Source organism: Drosophila kikkawai, chromosome 2R (assembly GCF_030179895.1).
Source record: "Drosophila kikkawai strain 14028-0561.14 chromosome 2R, DkikHiC1v2, whole genome shotgun sequence".
NCBI lineage: Eukaryota > Metazoa > Arthropoda > Insecta > Diptera > Drosophilidae > Drosophila > Drosophila kikkawai.
The window spans coordinates 16,578,380-16,594,875 of NC_091729.1; the positions used below are offsets into that span (position 1 = coordinate 16,578,380).

The 16,496-nt window shown below is 44.6% G+C and overlaps 1 protein-coding gene across 2 annotated transcripts in view; it reads right to left on the reverse strand.

The window, feature by feature from the left end:
- Window positions 1-16,496, reverse strand: part of mtt (mangetout) — a 47,786-nt gene that overhangs the window by 2,066 nt on the left and 29,224 nt on the right. Inside the window, exons 1-15 of one of the 2 annotated variants that reach the window (XM_017161379.3) lie at window positions 13,037-14,189; window positions 11,318-11,460; window positions 9,280-9,450; window positions 8,761-8,905; window positions 6,195-6,337; window positions 5,635-5,743; window positions 5,396-5,567; window positions 5,129-5,235; window positions 4,480-4,629; window positions 4,284-4,417; window positions 3,862-4,052; window positions 3,165-3,299; window positions 2,941-3,103; window positions 2,613-2,826; window positions 2,016-2,167 (exon numbers count right to left, since the gene is read on the reverse strand). In XM_017161379.3, coding sequence (XP_017016868.1) covers window positions 2,016-2,167; window positions 2,613-2,826; window positions 2,941-3,103; window positions 3,165-3,299; window positions 3,862-4,052; window positions 4,284-4,417; window positions 4,480-4,629; window positions 5,129-5,235; window positions 5,396-5,567; window positions 5,635-5,743; window positions 6,195-6,337; window positions 8,761-8,905; window positions 9,280-9,450; window positions 11,318-11,460; window positions 13,037-13,892 — 2,985 coding nt within the window. In that variant the 5' untranslated portion in view covers window positions 13,893-14,189. Of the gene's footprint in view, window positions 1-2,015; window positions 2,168-2,612; window positions 2,827-2,940; window positions 3,104-3,164; window positions 3,300-3,861; window positions 4,053-4,283; window positions 4,418-4,479; window positions 4,630-5,128; window positions 5,236-5,395; window positions 5,568-5,634; window positions 5,744-6,194; window positions 6,338-8,760; window positions 8,906-9,279; window positions 9,451-11,317; window positions 11,461-13,036; window positions 14,190-16,496 lie in introns of those variants that run through there. The other variant, XM_070284759.1, reaches the window with a different exon arrangement.

The following is a 16,496-nucleotide window of genomic DNA, read 5'->3' on the forward strand; positions in this document are numbered from 1 at the left end:
GTGCTATCAGGCATTAATCATATCACCCATTGTACGCTAGTGGCGTTGCGGAACGATATCTAATTTCCCAGTCTCCTTGTTGGCTTATCTGCGACTCTTGCTCGTGGCTTTTATTAGAACTCAGTGCGTGACCTGCCGCCGCCCCCTGGCATCGGTCACGCCCACCGTCAGGACTCAATTCCAATTCCAATCCCAGGCCAAGTGTCATTAACCATTTCCCTTTTCGCTTACTAGCAGTAATTGTGGGCCAAACAGAGGCCAACGACTTGAGTCAAATGCAGGCACAGAAAGAAATTCTTTAGAACTTCAAAATCAAATTTAATTTAAAATAAACTTAATCAAATTCGAATCAAATTCAAATCAAATTTAAATCAAATTAAAATTTGTAATTTTCTACTTTTGTTTTATTTTCTAATAACTAGTAACCAGGTAAAAAAACTTTAAAAACTTTTTGCAGTGCCTGTTACGTTCCCAATTGCGTTACGCTGCGTTGGGTTACGTAGCCTGTACGGCCGTACGGTCATTTCCGCCATGCTTTGATATTGTTTGGCTGCCATTTGGACGCCGTTTGTTATGGTTTTCTTGTTTTCCCCTCTCTCAGGTGCCACAAACAAACGGGGGAAGTGGGAAAACAAACTGAGGCGCAACCGGACAAGGAATGGGCGAATGGCAGTCGGAAGTCAAAATTGCTTACCAGTCCGGTGCGCCTTTGTTCCGCCGGAAGCGGGCGTGGCCCGCCCCGTTGGCACCCTTACGGCTGGGCTTTAGTTTGTTGGCTTTTAGTCCAGTGATCCCCAGTTGCTTTGCGGCATGCCACCTTTCCACTTTCTTGTGTTTTATTTCGCCTTTTGCCCCAGTGCCAGCGATTGTAAATTGCATTTTTATGGCTCGAGTTGTGGGTGTGTGTGTTGGTAGTCTAGTGTTGTGTGTATGTTACTGTAACCGTGCATTAGGTGACATCTGATAGCGGACAGTTGGCCCGGTTAGCCAGCCAGTGGCCCAAGGAGTATTTTATGCTCTGACATTTAATAATAGCACCTGTGCCGAGTGTTTATGGCCCTGTGCCCCCCAACTCGGCTCTCCCTCTGCCACTTTGTACCCGGAATATGCAGACAGAACAGACCCATAAAATGTAACCATTTAAGTTGGAAGCAGCTATGATAACTACAATTGTGTTAGCTCAATTTGTAATTGGGTTTCGGTTTGATTTACTCATTTTTCTTACGAAATACCCATCGTTAAATAAATGCAACTTCCTGGATATATCACTTTGGTGCTGGCAAAATTCCAGCGAAAACATTCTCAGCTCAGGAACATGAACATGGCAGGATGCAAGGATAAGCTGCCGAGTTTGGCAGTTGAATTCCGTCCGAAAATTCCCTTCTGCTGCATCCTTCGCTCCACGAGTTGCCAACTGCCGATATTTGGCTTGGCTTGCAGTTTTCCTGCGACTTAATGGCTAATAACGAAGGGTATTAAAAAATATGGCCGCTACGGAGCTGGGGATGAACACATAAAAACGCAGAAAAACAACAGTGAAGGACGAGATCCCAGGGTCAGAGGAGCTTTTGAGCAGCTTGCTCCCGGGACTTGGCTTGTTGACATTTCAACATTCTCCCGATTAAACATAATGAAATGGCAAAGGACCCACAAGCACCCCGAGCAAGTTGCCGGAGAACGTTAAAAACAATATGGCCGGCAACACATCGCAAATTATGAATCCGGCTGCTGAATTAAAAACCCCTTGGCGCCTGCCTCCCCGTCGTCTTCCGCCTTATTGCATTTTAATGAACCACTCGTCTTTGCGTCCGGAGCGAATAAAGCGGAATGAAAATGGCCAATGGTCGATGGCGGTGGCAGTGGCTGCGCGCTGCACCCAAAATCATTTAACGTGGCGCCAGTAAAATACGCAATAATTAATGCATAACGCAATTACCGGCCATTAATTGCCGGAGCCATCTTTGGGCACTCCCATGCCCACTCCCTCCCTTCCTTTCCCAATTAACAAAACTCACCTTGGGCGAAAAGAGGCAGGCGATGGTCACGCTGGCGGACAAGCTGATGGTCACCGACATGCTGGTAATACGGAGCGGCACATGGTTGGCGGTGCCAAAGTAGAGCGGCACAAAGGCCAGCCAAATCACACAGGTTGTGTACATGGTGAAGCCTGTAAAGAAATAAAAATAATACAATTTATATACATTTTATTGGAGGCTTTCGTTATCCTGTAATCTATACATATTGAAAATTTTTATTCAAATTTCACCTCCCACCTATCAGTCACGAATTTATAAAGCTCTCAAATGTGCAAAATCATGAATACATGTATATTTTTACCTCAATTTGATGTCCACATAAGTGAATTAATTAAGGTGTTATGGAATTCGATGCGGCAGTGATTGTTTGCAAAAATGCAGATATAAATTAAACGGAATATTTTAAAGGGAATTTTTAATAATTAAAGTCCGTTCAGAGCGCCAATTTGTATTTAAATCTCACAAAAAAGGTACTCGCTTTGAAAAATATATCTTTACAGTTATTAAAGACCTCCTAGACACTCCCAAAAATTCGCAATAAAGTAATCAATTTAATTACTGCCAAAGTATACCCACCAATATGCTTCGATTCGTTGAAGGCCTCCGGAATCTTTCGCGTGAGCACCGCGTAGACTGTGCAAATTAGAATCAGGAATATTGGGTAGGAGAACGCAATCATGTAGGAGGCGTCGATGTAGGAGTCGCAGACGAGCAGGTTATCCTCGCGTGTGGGATAATGATGCATGGCATGTGATGGTGCAATTACCATCCAAACGCCGTTGATGAGTATCTGGAAAGGGAGTATATAGAGAGGACGGGTGAGTTGATAGACGCTGTTAGCGGTAGCCATATCCCGCATCCCGCATCCGGATCCTGTCAGACTCCCACTAAAAACCACACTCACCTGCACACTGACCAGGCACGTACATATAACCAGCTGGGACTTGGGGCTGATGAACGAGGGTCGCTTGGCGGACTGTTTGCCCGCTTTGAAGATGCGCGCAATCCGGTTCGTTTTGGTCAAAAGCGCGGCATAGACGACCGTGAAGCAGAAGCCAACGCCGAACCTGTAGACAGCGAAAAACGGTGTAAAATCAAGCACAACACCTCTGCAATTTGCACACTTACCGCTGAATGGCACACACTATGTTCGTGGGCTTCAGGACCAGGGCAAAGGTGACGCCGTAGCACATGAAAATGCCGGCCAGCAGGATGTAGCTCAGCTCCCGGCCCGAGGCCCGTACGATGGGCGTGTCATTGTGCCTGGCAGGGAAAGAAAGGGGAGGGAAAACACCATAACTGAAGTTAGAAACTTGCATCGTAACCATTTGAATCTTTTGCACCAATTATAACATATTTTTTACGTATCTGCTCTGTACATTTTGTGGCAAAGTTAGCAGCTGGGACTAGGGGAAAAGTTTTTAATTGCTGCTCCATATCAACGACACAAACAAACTTTATCGTGCCAATGGATAAGTCGAGTGCAAAATCGGGATTTCAAAGGTACAAACTAGTTACAAGAGTGGAAAGTTTAAAGGCGAAAAATGTCAAGGATAAATTAAAGAAGATATTCAAGGGCTTAGATTTTAATAAAATTACAAGTTGAATTTAAAGAAATTAACTGTAGAAAAATGAATAAGCTAGTGCCTCAAAGGCTGGGTCTCCTCACAATCGAATCCTTTCAATTTCCTCACAAAAACTAGGCTATACTTCTCTCGAAAAAGGGTATCCATATAGTTGTATCTCTCCATTTTCCTCCCTATTTTTCCATATATTTAAAGTATAAATTCCCTTATGTTTTTCCCCCTTTTCTCAATTTTCTCACCTGACAAACACGCCCATGACAAAGAGCGTTACCAGTATGCCGGTCGCGCTAAACGCCATCGCTCCAATGGCCCAGGCTGACTCCGGACGTAGATATATCTCCGGAATGGGGCGGCAGTACTGTTTGTGGGCATCCGGCAGCGTGCCCAGCTTGCACAGCTTGCAATGGGTCTCGTCATCCGGGTGTCGGATCTGCAATGGACACAAGGCACAAAGAGAGGAACACTTGGTGAGTGGAGGGGCCTGGCGCACAAAGGCGAGCGCTAGCAACTCAATTGCAGGCCCTTTCAGGCCAGACGAGTTAATTGTTTTTCACTCGTAGTCTCCATTATCCGGGAGCGGAGAAGATCAGAGCAACATTTCAATCTCGTCGGCATATAAATTGCGGGCCCAGCTGAGTTGGCGGTGAAAGTGTTCACTTACTTGATAGGTTGTGCAATTGAAGCAGTGCCAGCAGCAGCTCTCGCCCTCGACGTACTTCTTGGCCTGGCCCAGTTCGCATGGCAAACTGCAGACGGACTCGGGCGGCTTAGGACTCAGTCGCTTGAACTTCACCTCTGAAAAGAGGGGGATAGGTTTCAGTCCGGGAATCTAGTAGGCTGTGGAGTTGTCCAGTTACCTGACATGTTGAGGCGCAGCTCGCCCTCGGTGTACTCGCCCACCTTGACCCAGTGGTATTGGCCGGCCTGGGACTGCTTGAAGTGGATGATGTTGTACCGCGCCGGGCCGTCGCCGTTGCCGTCAAAGCGGAACTCGTCGCCGCTGAGGCCTGCGGATGGGCATGGATCAGAATGAATTGGATTGCAGCTGATGGAAGCGAGGTTAAATGGGTTTATGGCTTTGCACGCCTGCCAAAGTCGACGCCGCTTGGCCCTATCAGAAAATTGACAATCTGCGTCAGGCAGCCGGAAGGAAGGAAGGAAGCCTGTGGCTGCGGCCGTCCGTCTCTCTGTGTAATTTATTGAATTTCAAATCGAGTTCAATGACGACGACAAGCAAGTCAATTTTCCACTCGAGAGCATGGCCAATGCGCCTTGTAGGACACTCGCTGGCTCACACAGATGTGTGTGTTCTAGCCGGAACGGGGCTGCCAGGATATTTCCACTTAAACTATTTGCACAACACTTGCCAGCTGAAGGAACGAACGAAACGAGGGCAAGGAACTTGCCAAGTTTGTCTGGCAGCCTGTTTTAGGAGAACTCGAGAAGCATTCCTACTTTGCGCCATAGTTATCCCGTTAATTTCGCCGGGATTTACTTTCTACTCACCCTCAAACTCCACTTTCCGCAAATATTTGAGCAAATCAGCGCCCTTGGTCGGCTTCATGGCCTCGCAGAGCGAAGGACCTCCGCCGCACAGGTCGCGGTGCATGTCCCTTGGGGGGAGAAAAATAAAGGGAAACCATTGCTCTTTAACTATTTAAGAACTAAAGAATAGCTTGAAATTGGATTTTAATAGGGGGTTTCATTTAGTAAATAAGCAGAAATAATATATAATATTTTATTTAAGAAGTAAGTTATCTTTTAAGGACTCACCTCAAGGCATAGGCAAAGGCCATGACCGCATCGCTGACGAACTGCAGCTGATCCTCAAAGTCCGTGTTCTGGCGCGAGAGTCGCTCCTTTTTGGTGCACTGCTTGGTGTAGTTGTTGTACGGAGTGCTGGTGCTGCCAGGATAACGGCACTGGAAATGATCCTCCCAGAATTCTGAGAGAGAAAATAAAACAAAAATAGAACAAAAATTAAAGCCTTAACTTCGGAAAACAGCACTTACCTACAAACCAGGGATTCCGCTGGTTATTCTCCACCGTGAGACTGAGGAAGTACTCCTCGAACCCGCGAACAGGATTCGCCTGCGGCTGCACAGACAGCGTGCCTTCAACCTGTTGATGACACCGGGGCGCACGTGGCGTATGCTTAATGGGCGCTCTCTAGCAGGCTGGGGCCAGGGATGAGCGAGTGAGTGCTCTGTGGCTGTGGCATTACAGGGCAAACACGAGCTCATCTCTGGTTTTGAAGGGTCTTGGCAAATTAATTAGCAGCGCGCACACACACACACACACAGGCACACCGGCACACTCGCACGATTAATTTCCATTAAGCCATAATTCATCATAGGAAAGGCGGGTGAAAGTGTTATACTCCGTTTGCAATCATTTATAAATATGTTTTTCCTTTTTGTGGGTGTCATATCACATGGTCACGCCCCAGTGCGTGGGCGTGCCTGTGTGCGTGGCCAAAATCCGGACCATTAATCAAACGCCCATTTAGGCTTATAATTTCCGGACGACAGGAATTGCCCCGTCACCGGGGGTGACGAAATAGTTTACTCACCTCCGGCTCGTAGTCGTCGGACACGAGATTGCGGGCACTCCAGCCATCGGAGCCAATCCAGGAGAAGGAACCAGTTGCATTTGCCCGTCGCACCGCCCGCATTACCTGTCGCACCTCCTGATCCGATCCAAAGATAATTGCCCCTGTGCGACGCAGGATTTTACAGAAGAGGAATGGAGGAAAAGCAGAAATTAATTTTAATTGCAATAAATACTGAAATTGCCGGCTTAAAAGGCGGAAAAGTGGAATGCAAACAAACTGCAGGTGCCAGCAGGTATATTGGTTTTCAAGGACCTTCTGGGGTAACACATTTTTTTCTTTCGAATTAAATTTGATTTCTGTTTATGATTTATTATGATTTTTATTGAATTTATCTAGCCTTAAGGGTAATTTCTATTTAAATAAAAACTGTTTCAAATGTTCTATTGCTTCAACCACAGGACATTTACCTACGCACTTTAATACCTTTTACAATTTGATATAAACATTTCAACAGTGGCTAACTTTAGATTGGCAGCTGCAGGCATTTAGCTTCAATTTCAAAGAAAAACAATCTTTTAATTGGCTTCCAAAATCAATACAGACCACATGTAAATCCACACAACAAGTATGAAAATATCAATGGCATTTGCTCAAGGGAGAAATTCCACACAGTGGCTAATTGCCAGGGATAACATTTAAGCCAGGATTTTTGGTCTGCGAAACATGGGCCTTTGTTGGTGTTGACATCGGTGCCAAGTCCTGACTCTTGACGGAATTTCCCCAAGCCGATTTCAGGACCCAGGACTCGAGCCTGTGCTGCGGTTGTCACATCTGTCCTGGCTCTTTGTTTTTGGCCACATATTTCTTTTCTGGCTACTTCAGCATGCTCAACTATCGATTTGCCTCGGCTCCTTGAAAGTAAAAGGAAACTTAATCAAACGCAGAGGCAGCAGCAGTAGCAGCGGCGGCAGAAGCAGGAAAACTTGTCGATACTTTCGTGAAGTGAAGGATATTTTCCTTGGATTTTCACTTTGTCTTAGATTTGCACTCGAACGGCTTCTTTGTCCCTGCTTGTATGTATACACTTATCGAGTGGCACCCTGGATACCCCTCTTTCAGCCGTTCAAATTAAATTCTGGAGGACAGATTAGGCGGCAAACTTTAAGAGTTTCGAGTGCAGGAAGTGATCTACAACGGTACAGGACTCGTCACGCACTCGGGGTGTGAGAATAAGAAATCGCCTCAGCTTGGCACAACTGCGATAAAAAGCAAAAACATGTCGCCTTTGCCCCGACCACATTTCCCGCTTCCTCCATCTTTGCATGCGCATTTTCTTCCCCGCCCTTCGGGAGTGACATGTGTGCGGGGTTTCCGGCCAACGTAAAGTTGGCAGTTACCAGTTACCAGCCGCAGTTACGGATCCCTTGGCGGGGCATCATTTTTCAGAGACCCAAACGGACCCAAACCCGAACCCGAGCCCGAACCCTCGATATGCAAAATTAAACAACTGATGCCGAAGAAAATACTTTGTCAAATTGATTAATCGTTGCGAGGGAGCGAGCAGTAAACGGCGTCAAATCACAAATCACAATAAATAATGATGCTTGCGGAACGAAAAGGGAGCCTGTAACCCTTTTCTTTGGGGGGCTGTTTTACGACTCCTGATGGCACATTTATGTAAATCAAATATTGTTTGCCAGACAAAAGTCAATTGTTATTGGTTGGCCCCCGTGTGCTTTTTATTGGCACTTGCCCCCCTCCCCGAAGGCCCCTTGATTAATGATATACGCCAAAGGTTTAGGCGGTAATTATTTTTAATATATATTTTTCTGTGCAGACGCGCCTGTAACTGGCAGTTGATTAATATTCGGCAGTGTCTTCTGACAGAGGGATAACAAAAAAAAAAGTTTAAAGTCAAATTGATTGACATTTATTTTTTATTTATTTTAGTCGGGCTCACGGGGCGTATGATTGACATGGATGGAGGCAATGCTGGTCGGGCACAAAGGTCGCTTCCATTTAAATTTTTAGCTTGAAAAATCGGTCTGATTAATTTTCCTTTCTCTGTCGGTTCCTATCTGCCCTTTTAATTGGTTCTGCCATGTCAGAAAAGTTTTGTCCCCGTCCTTCAAAGCATCCAAACTCAGTGTTTCGCGCAGTTTTATTGAACATTTTAATTTTTTCGGTGCGGCTTACTCTCAGCGATGATAAATGCACGCTATTATTAATATTATTATTTTTTTTTTGGTTGTGGTGCCAGGAGATTGGCATGGTCCACTCTCTGCTATCTATCTCTCAATTTATGGGCAAACAATTTGTTTGAACGAAGCTTTGTTCGGTTTATTTTCGACTATCCCAACTGAACTTTTTAATTTCCTGCCACCAAGTGTTTTAAATATTTTCATTTAATTTGCGCAATTTCCGCCAACAAATAAAAACTGTCACAGTTCGCGATGATTCCCGACTCCAAGGGCTTTTCCGTTCGCACTTGCCAAGCGCCTTTCTTTGACATTTTCATTTAAATTGCATTTTAACTGGCAGACTGCATTCGCAATTTACTCAACTCTCCACCGCTTATACATACCTCGGGCCCGCGGCTTCGTCAGCAGCTTCTGCACGATATTATCGTACGCGATGTCCTCGGCCACTCCCGAATCCTTCACGAGCTTCTCCTTGATGGCAATACAAATGTTATGGCGTGCAAGCAGCTCCTCCAGCTCCTCGAAGGCCTGCACGGTGGGATGGCAACAATAATAGGAACAGCACTCTTGAGTAAAACAATAAAACCCGTTTGTGGGGAATGGCAAAGGTAAACTCTTTACACAGGTACTACGTGTACGCGTGCCGAGTCTCAGAATAAACAGAAAATAATAGTTGCATCCCGGCAAAGCAATGAAAGTTTAAAAGAAGGAGGTGCCAATTGTTGCACGAATAAGGTGAGAGTGTAAATTAAATTTTAAGCGGTTTTTATTTTTGATTTAAAACCGAGAAGAAGCAATGAACTTGTGGTAAATAAACTATATTACAAGTATGCTAAAAACCCATCGCTGTTTATGTAAAGTACCTTCCTTGTAAACATTTGTTTACCCAATAGACCACCCACCTTAATGCCATAGTTACTCTCCTCGTAGATAATCGAGACGTAGCTCCAGCCCATCCGCTTGACAATCTCCACCATGGCCTTCACCTGGTAGTGATCCGAGGGAATCGTGCGGGAGAAGTACTCGAATCGCTGTTTGTTGCTCAGCTCGGGGCTGGTCGAGAAGTAGGACACCTGTAAAAAAAACGAGGGGGGGAAATGTTAAAAAGCACAGGCGATGGATTATGTTATGAAGCACCAATATTTTCCCTGGAAAAGCTATAACGTTGAGGGCGATAAGGTGCATACAGCACAAACACACACACAAAGTGGCGAATATGTTGTTTTTATCGCATATTTCACTAGCAGAGTGAAAAAATCACTTTTTCCTTGAATATTCGCCAATTTAATTTCCACTTTTCTTCTGCCACTCACTTATGCCCCCAGTTTTGCAAACACTTTTGTAAGCTTCTTATGCAGCTTTACACATTCATATTTTCCCCCGGTTTTAAGCCAAGTTCCGGAACACAAACACAATGCAGCCAAAGCCAGAGTCAAAGAAAGCATAAAAAGGCAGCATTACTTGGCGAAATCTGCTGCAAGGACCAACTGGGGTTACTTGGCTAAAACCAGAAAACCGAATTTCACGAGCAAATTAACCCCCGTGTATGGTTTTCCATTCGACAAATCACTGTGTCGGAGGGGGGATATACCACCTGCAAATGCACTTCCAGGCGTGTGCAAGTGTTTAACGAACTACTTGGCTTCTAATTAAGTGTCATTACCATTAGTCAACAGCTTTGGGCCAAGTGTTTGCCCTCTCGAACACGGCACGCCTGCCAAGGACTGGCAGAAGGGACAGCTAATTGAAATTCATGCAACATTTACTTTCTAGTTTGCAGTGCTCTAAAAGTTTAATAAAGTACAGAGCATATGATATTTGGTTTTTATATTATATCAGACTCGACTTATATAAGCTTTATTTGTAAGCCATAAAATATGTTGGAATGTCTTAATTTTACTCTTATTTACACAGCTATTTTAGCATATAGTTGACACTGCAGCCGCTAAGCTCCTCTAACCAAGTCGCTATCGACCGCAATTTCAATTGCAGAACACACACAAAATTTGCTGGCAACCCTTGTTTATACGTGTAGCCACGCTTACGCCGAAATGCAATCAAATCTTTATGGCTGATTTATGAGCTCTTTTTGGTACGTTGCCTGGGCCTGCATAAAACGGCTGCTCTGGGTGCTGCTGCTCCTTTTTTTTTGGTTGCCACTGGCACTGCGTGTGCGTTTAATGGCATTCAGTGAACATGGCACATGGAGCTATAGCAGGAACTGGAGCAGGACCTGGCATTCAGGCTACTTAGTTATTGTCGCGTATTGACTTTTGGCCTCTGGCTCACGTAGTTCCGGCAGCAGCAGCAGCAGCTCTGGCTACTCAATCTCCTTCAGGATCAAAGACGTGATTCATGCGTGCACTTACAAAAATTAGATTCCGTTTCGTAAGATTAAAAGCCCAGGTCATTAGTCAAATACAGTACAGCGGTGAAAGGTAAGTGAATTTGGGGAGAGAAATTGATTGGGAAATCGTGAAGAAAAATGTGATTTTTTGGATTAGAATTTTAAAATGGCCATTTCTAAATTTAATTCAATCTTAGCTCTAAGATTACTTTAATTTCTCTATAGTTTTCTTTAGCATATAAAAATATAATAAGTGCCAAATTTTGGCAACAATTTTCCTTGTGCAAAAGCTGCATTTTCCTAGACTTGTAGCCCCTCGGGGCTTTCACTAATTTAGTAGCACGTGCCGACACTTAAGAGTCCGGCAGTGACATCCAAAAGCCCCTGCCGGCCATTACTACAACGGCTACCATATGGCTTCGGGGAAATTTTAATTGCAAAATACTAGGAACTTTTGTCGGTTCAAAGCACACACAAACTACGAGAATAGATGCGGGCATAAAGCAAATTTCAACGGTAAAGCTATAGTTACTCTACCGCTGTGCGTTGACCTTTTGACTTGTGACAGATTGCATGAAGGACTCAGCACTCACCTGAGGAATGCGGAATAAGCGCAATAAATTGGCCACTTGAATGGATGTGACCGAGGAGGCGGCGCCCACCACCCCCGAGATGACCTTCCGCACTTGCGTCTTGTTGCAGTGATATTCCGCATCATCAATATTGCTGATGGATCCTGGAATGAATGGAAAAGAGAAGGATTTTAACAATACGAAGAGGATTAAATTAAGTTTATATCAATCAGGGAAACTCTTAATTTATGGTTGATTTATTTTACTTTTGCAGTCCCAAAATATTACGTATACGCACTGGTGAAATGAGTTTTTTAAAGTTGAGTTAATTCACTTTCAATATCTTAAAAGGTCCTATTTTCCTATGCCTTTAAATGCCTGAAAATTAAAGCTGGAACTTCCTGCTTGACCAACCGCAAATTTGGAAAATTCAGGCTCCTTGCCACGCCCACCGTTGCCAAGTGCCGCCAGCTGGTGCCGCTGCTGCTGCTCCTAAGTGCAAATTAATTAACTCTCCGGGTGGGATAGTGGCTTGATTCTGCCCATCCAATTGATGCCTAACTAGATTATTATTAACCGAAATAAACAAGTGGGGGAGGCCGAAGCCGCAGCCAAACAGTGGATCCTCGCACTCCGGCATAGTTTACGGCCTGCCTAATCCTGTCAATATAATTCAGTGACTTGGAAAATTATATTTTTCATACGTCATACCCAACAAAGACAGAGACAGCGAGATAACGCGGCAGGAAGCGTGAGAGAGAGAGATAGAGAGAGGGAGCGGTAGAGGCGCACAGCACGTCGCTCAAATAAATCCTTGCCGCGCACATAAATAATGAAATTATGGAGATTAGAAAGTGTTCAGGGACGATGACAAGGATGCCGGCTCTGTGCCCAATTGATTATGGATCGTTGTGCGTATATGCGTGTGTGTGTGAGTGAGCTAGTGGGTGTTGTTTTTGTTGATTTTCTGGCAGCGTGTGTGCCTCTTTGTTTGCCCCGATAAAAGTAATAAGCGCCATTTTATGTGCCGTCCTTGATCTTCCCTCTGGGCGCTGTGCACTTGCTGTGCGGCACTAAGCCACGCCGTTTTGTCTTGGGGGAATTATGCATATTTAGTCGCTACAATCCCCGTAATTTATTTATTAATTTAGTTTATTAATGGAATCTTTGAAAAGGCGCTGGAAGGGTGAAGCAATGGATGGAAATGTTGAATGTGTATCTTAAGCCAGGCAACAGTTACTCTCAAAGCTTAAGGCTTATAAATAATAAATGTTTTCGTTGAGGCAAGTTTTAAAATTATATCAGATACCACATATACCGCCTATTTTATTTGGCTTATCATTTGCAAACTGTTTGCAATTGCATTTGCCTTTGTAGATATGCAATTGCAAATAAACTGAAACTAAAACTGCAACAACTTTTGCTCAGAATAACACCAGTATCAGCATAAGCTCCACAGCCAGAGCCAAACGTACACACAATTTGCATGTAAATGTGAGCATCAACAGAGGCTGTGCCACACGGCGTATGAGTAATATTCCCGAAGTAATTCATATGCAAGCTTATTTCTGCAGGAAATAAGACACTATGTCTTAACTGTTCTCACACAATTTCACCTGCTTTATAAGCTATAGCTTTAGTATATAGTAAATTACATATATATTTACTCAATAAATATTTTAATAAATACTTAGAATACTTTCAAGTTCACTTATAATAACTTAGAAATTTCTTTAATACCTTTAATGAAATCCACTGCCATTTCCAGGCCATACGAATCCTTGTCGCAGTCGTCAAGTATGTGGGCGCCCAGGGTGATATTGGGCAGCAGCTGCTCCCGGTTAATCCGGTCGATCGTGAAGAGCATGGCCTCCAAGGCTTGAATGCCGCCCTGAGGCATTATTGGCCCGCAGGTGATGCTGTCCTCCCGCGAATGGACCATCATCAGGCCACCCAGGATTACATCACCCTCGACAATGGCCTCCCGCTTCACCGGCCAGTGCCTCTGGGGCTGGGTTGGGTACAAACGGTCCTGGAAATTCACCGAGTCCGGCAGGGATCGCAGGTACTTGCCGCTGCCGTCCAGCAGCTGATTGTTGTTCAGCGGCAGGTGTCGCCCCCGATGGCGTCCGGAGCGTGGAGCCGCCAGCTCGATGTTGGCATAGCGCTGGTAGTCCTCCACATCGAAATGGTCAAAGTGGGGCAGCTCCCCACCGGCCGAAGGTGATGGATCATCGCTGGCGTAATCCGGCGACTGATGCAGGTGATTCACCCACTGGCGCCAGTGTTTGCCCAGCTGCTGCTGCTGCTGCTCCAGCTGCAGCATCTCGTAATGGCTCCTGATGTGCTTCCCCCGGAAGTGCTTTCCGCGCTGTCGCTGACGATGATGTAGGTGCTCGCGGTTGTGATTCCGGGTGTGACTAATGCGATGATGACTTGCCGGATGGTGGTCCTCCTGCTCCATCTCCGTCTCCAGGTAGGCTATGTCGCCCACCACCTGGCTCTCCGCCTGCAAGAGGTGCCAGGTGGGCAGGACGTTCAGCAGCAAGAGCACCCAAAAACGGAGCAGCCATTGGCTGTTGGAGGTGGCTCTCATGTTGGCCCTGACTGAGAGTTTTAGCCCGATATGTTTATGTATTTGTTCGAGGTCGCTGATATTTGGATATGCGAGAGGATTCGGGTTGGATATGTTTCGGATTTGCCCACAGTTTAATTGCTTTTCGGGATATGTGGCACATATTTTCGGCTGGGCTTGTGTTGATTTTTCGCTATTTTTCGTTATTTTTCGCAGTTTTACGCAAATTTATCGCTCTTTTTTCCGCTTTAGCATTTTGGGTGTTTGCACAACGGTCGACAGATTAATTTTGAATTTTTTTCTTTGGATTTTAATAAATTTTGTTGGTCCTAGAAAAAGCACATTTACACGCTTCGCATTTATTTATCTATTTCGTTTTAATTTTAGGTGAGAGTTTAGTAAATATATCTTTATCTTCCTGATTTTCACTATTTTTACATAATTTTAAATGTAAACACTTGTAATTAGTTTGGTGTTTGTTTTATACTTGAATTATTACTATTAGGCCTTTGTTTAATCAATTAATTTAGATATTTAGCGTTCATTTGGCAAACAGAATATCATACCTAATTTATTTTAATTTATGCATAAATGTTTATTTAGCTCTTGAGCTTTTTTGCAATTTATTTTCACACTTGTTTAGTTATTTAAATTTTGCTTCTCTGCAAAACGTCACAGAAAATTAAAGCCTAATACTAATTAGGTTTCTTCTTAACTTTTTGTTTGTGTTTATATACTTTTAGCTGTTGAATAAATGTATAATTTTTGGGGTTTTCCAATTTATGAAATTGTCCAATTTCACTTTTGGGTTGCATTAAAATTTTAACAAAAATGTTTCGATGTCAGCCAAGACCCCCAAAAGGTTTTCGGGATCCCCAAGATTATAACTGTCAGCCTTCGCAACCGCTTTGTGGGCGTGGCCCCTGGGCATTTGCCCATAAAAATGATTGCCCTGAGGTAAATTAAATTTGCATAAAATTTTACGCGCCGCCGCAAGTCGAGGGAAAATAAGGGCGAAATGCAAGAAATCCTTTGCTGCGGCTGGTTTGAGAGAGAAACGTAAAGTCCCGCTCCCGCCGGCGGGTTGCCAACGGTAATTAATCAAATTGTTGACGTCGTAATGAGCTTGTCGCTGGTCCCAAGTCCTCGCCCGACTTCCACACTGCTCCTCCTACACTCCTCTCCGGGCACCGCACTAATCAACAAACGCGTTAACGCCACTTTAGACACGGCCTGCAGTTGGAGTTTACAGAATTACTTATCATCAGTGTAATCAGCGGCATTATCAACCTTAGGTAACCCGGAATGACATGACGAGGAGGCGCTGGGTGAATGCCCTCAATGCCTGTCACTGTCACGGAGGAGGGTGTCCTGCGGAAGAGTGTCCTTGCAGCAGCATCTGCGCCGCCCTTGGCGGCTGTCGGGGCGCATCGAATAATGAGATTGCGTTAAACAAATGGTGCCTTTCCCTTTTTATTGTGCGTAATAGACACCGGAGGCTGCTTACAGGCTCGTAATTTATTTTGATTACATTTGTCGTTTCGCTGTCAGAGTCCTTACGACTCAGTCGGGCCGATTGTGTTTGCCCAAGTACAACTACAGGCAATTAATCTGCTCAGATTCAGGCCGTGAGTCCTGACGAAAGCAAGCTCATTTCACTCTGACCCCATTCACACATGCACGTGGGTCTTTAACCTTTGTTGCTGAGCAATTTCGGGGGTATTTCAGAATGAGAAACTAACTGAAATTACTGGGAAAAGTATGCAGATGTATTTTTTATTTATAAGAATATTTTATATATTTAAATTGTTACTTGAGTAGTCTTAATCTTAAAGCGGAACCTCTCCAGACCTCTATGGTCATACTCAAAAAATAATTTCATTACCGAACCGGGCACGTAATGCTCCTTTCTTGCTTGGCATTCTGCTGCCTTGAACATTTTTTGCATAACGAAGAGCGCCTCCAGCTGTCAGTGACACTTGTGTCTCAGCGTGTTTCGTTGGACAATGTTCATGCCGAAAACATAGCGAGGAGCAACGATCCCCATCCAGCCAGGCGAAGCCCATTCTATAACAATCCCATTCCCATTCCCCATCTGAATCCCATCCCAAACCCAACCGAATCCAACCCATTTCATCCTCCAGGCACTCCTGTTGCCGCCCGCTCCGTCCGCTTTGTCATTGTCTTATTTTGCATTTTGTATAGGGACTTTGATTTGATTGAGCATTTTGTTCGTCTGCCTTGTCCTTTTTTTCGCTGATTTGAATTTTGCGTTAAATTTTCGTTCTTTGGTCGATTTATACATATACTTTTTTTACGTAACGCCGACCAGACACGGCTTTAAGGGCAGCCAGAGCCAGAGCCAGAGCCAGAGCAGACGATATCAATTTGTTGGCTTTTTCAATTCATTCCCTCTCGCTCGGCTGTGCAAATTGATTTCCATCGATAGGACTTACAGTCGCATAAAATTGACGATTTTGCCGAGTGTTTGTGCAAAGCGACGCGACGAAGGTCAGATTCTGGTAATTCCACATTCAGAATGGCGAATATACAGTATGCAGTGTCACTCTGGCATAAATTAAGGCAAAGGGGACACCGAGCACTGCAATACTCGAGTGTCAAAGA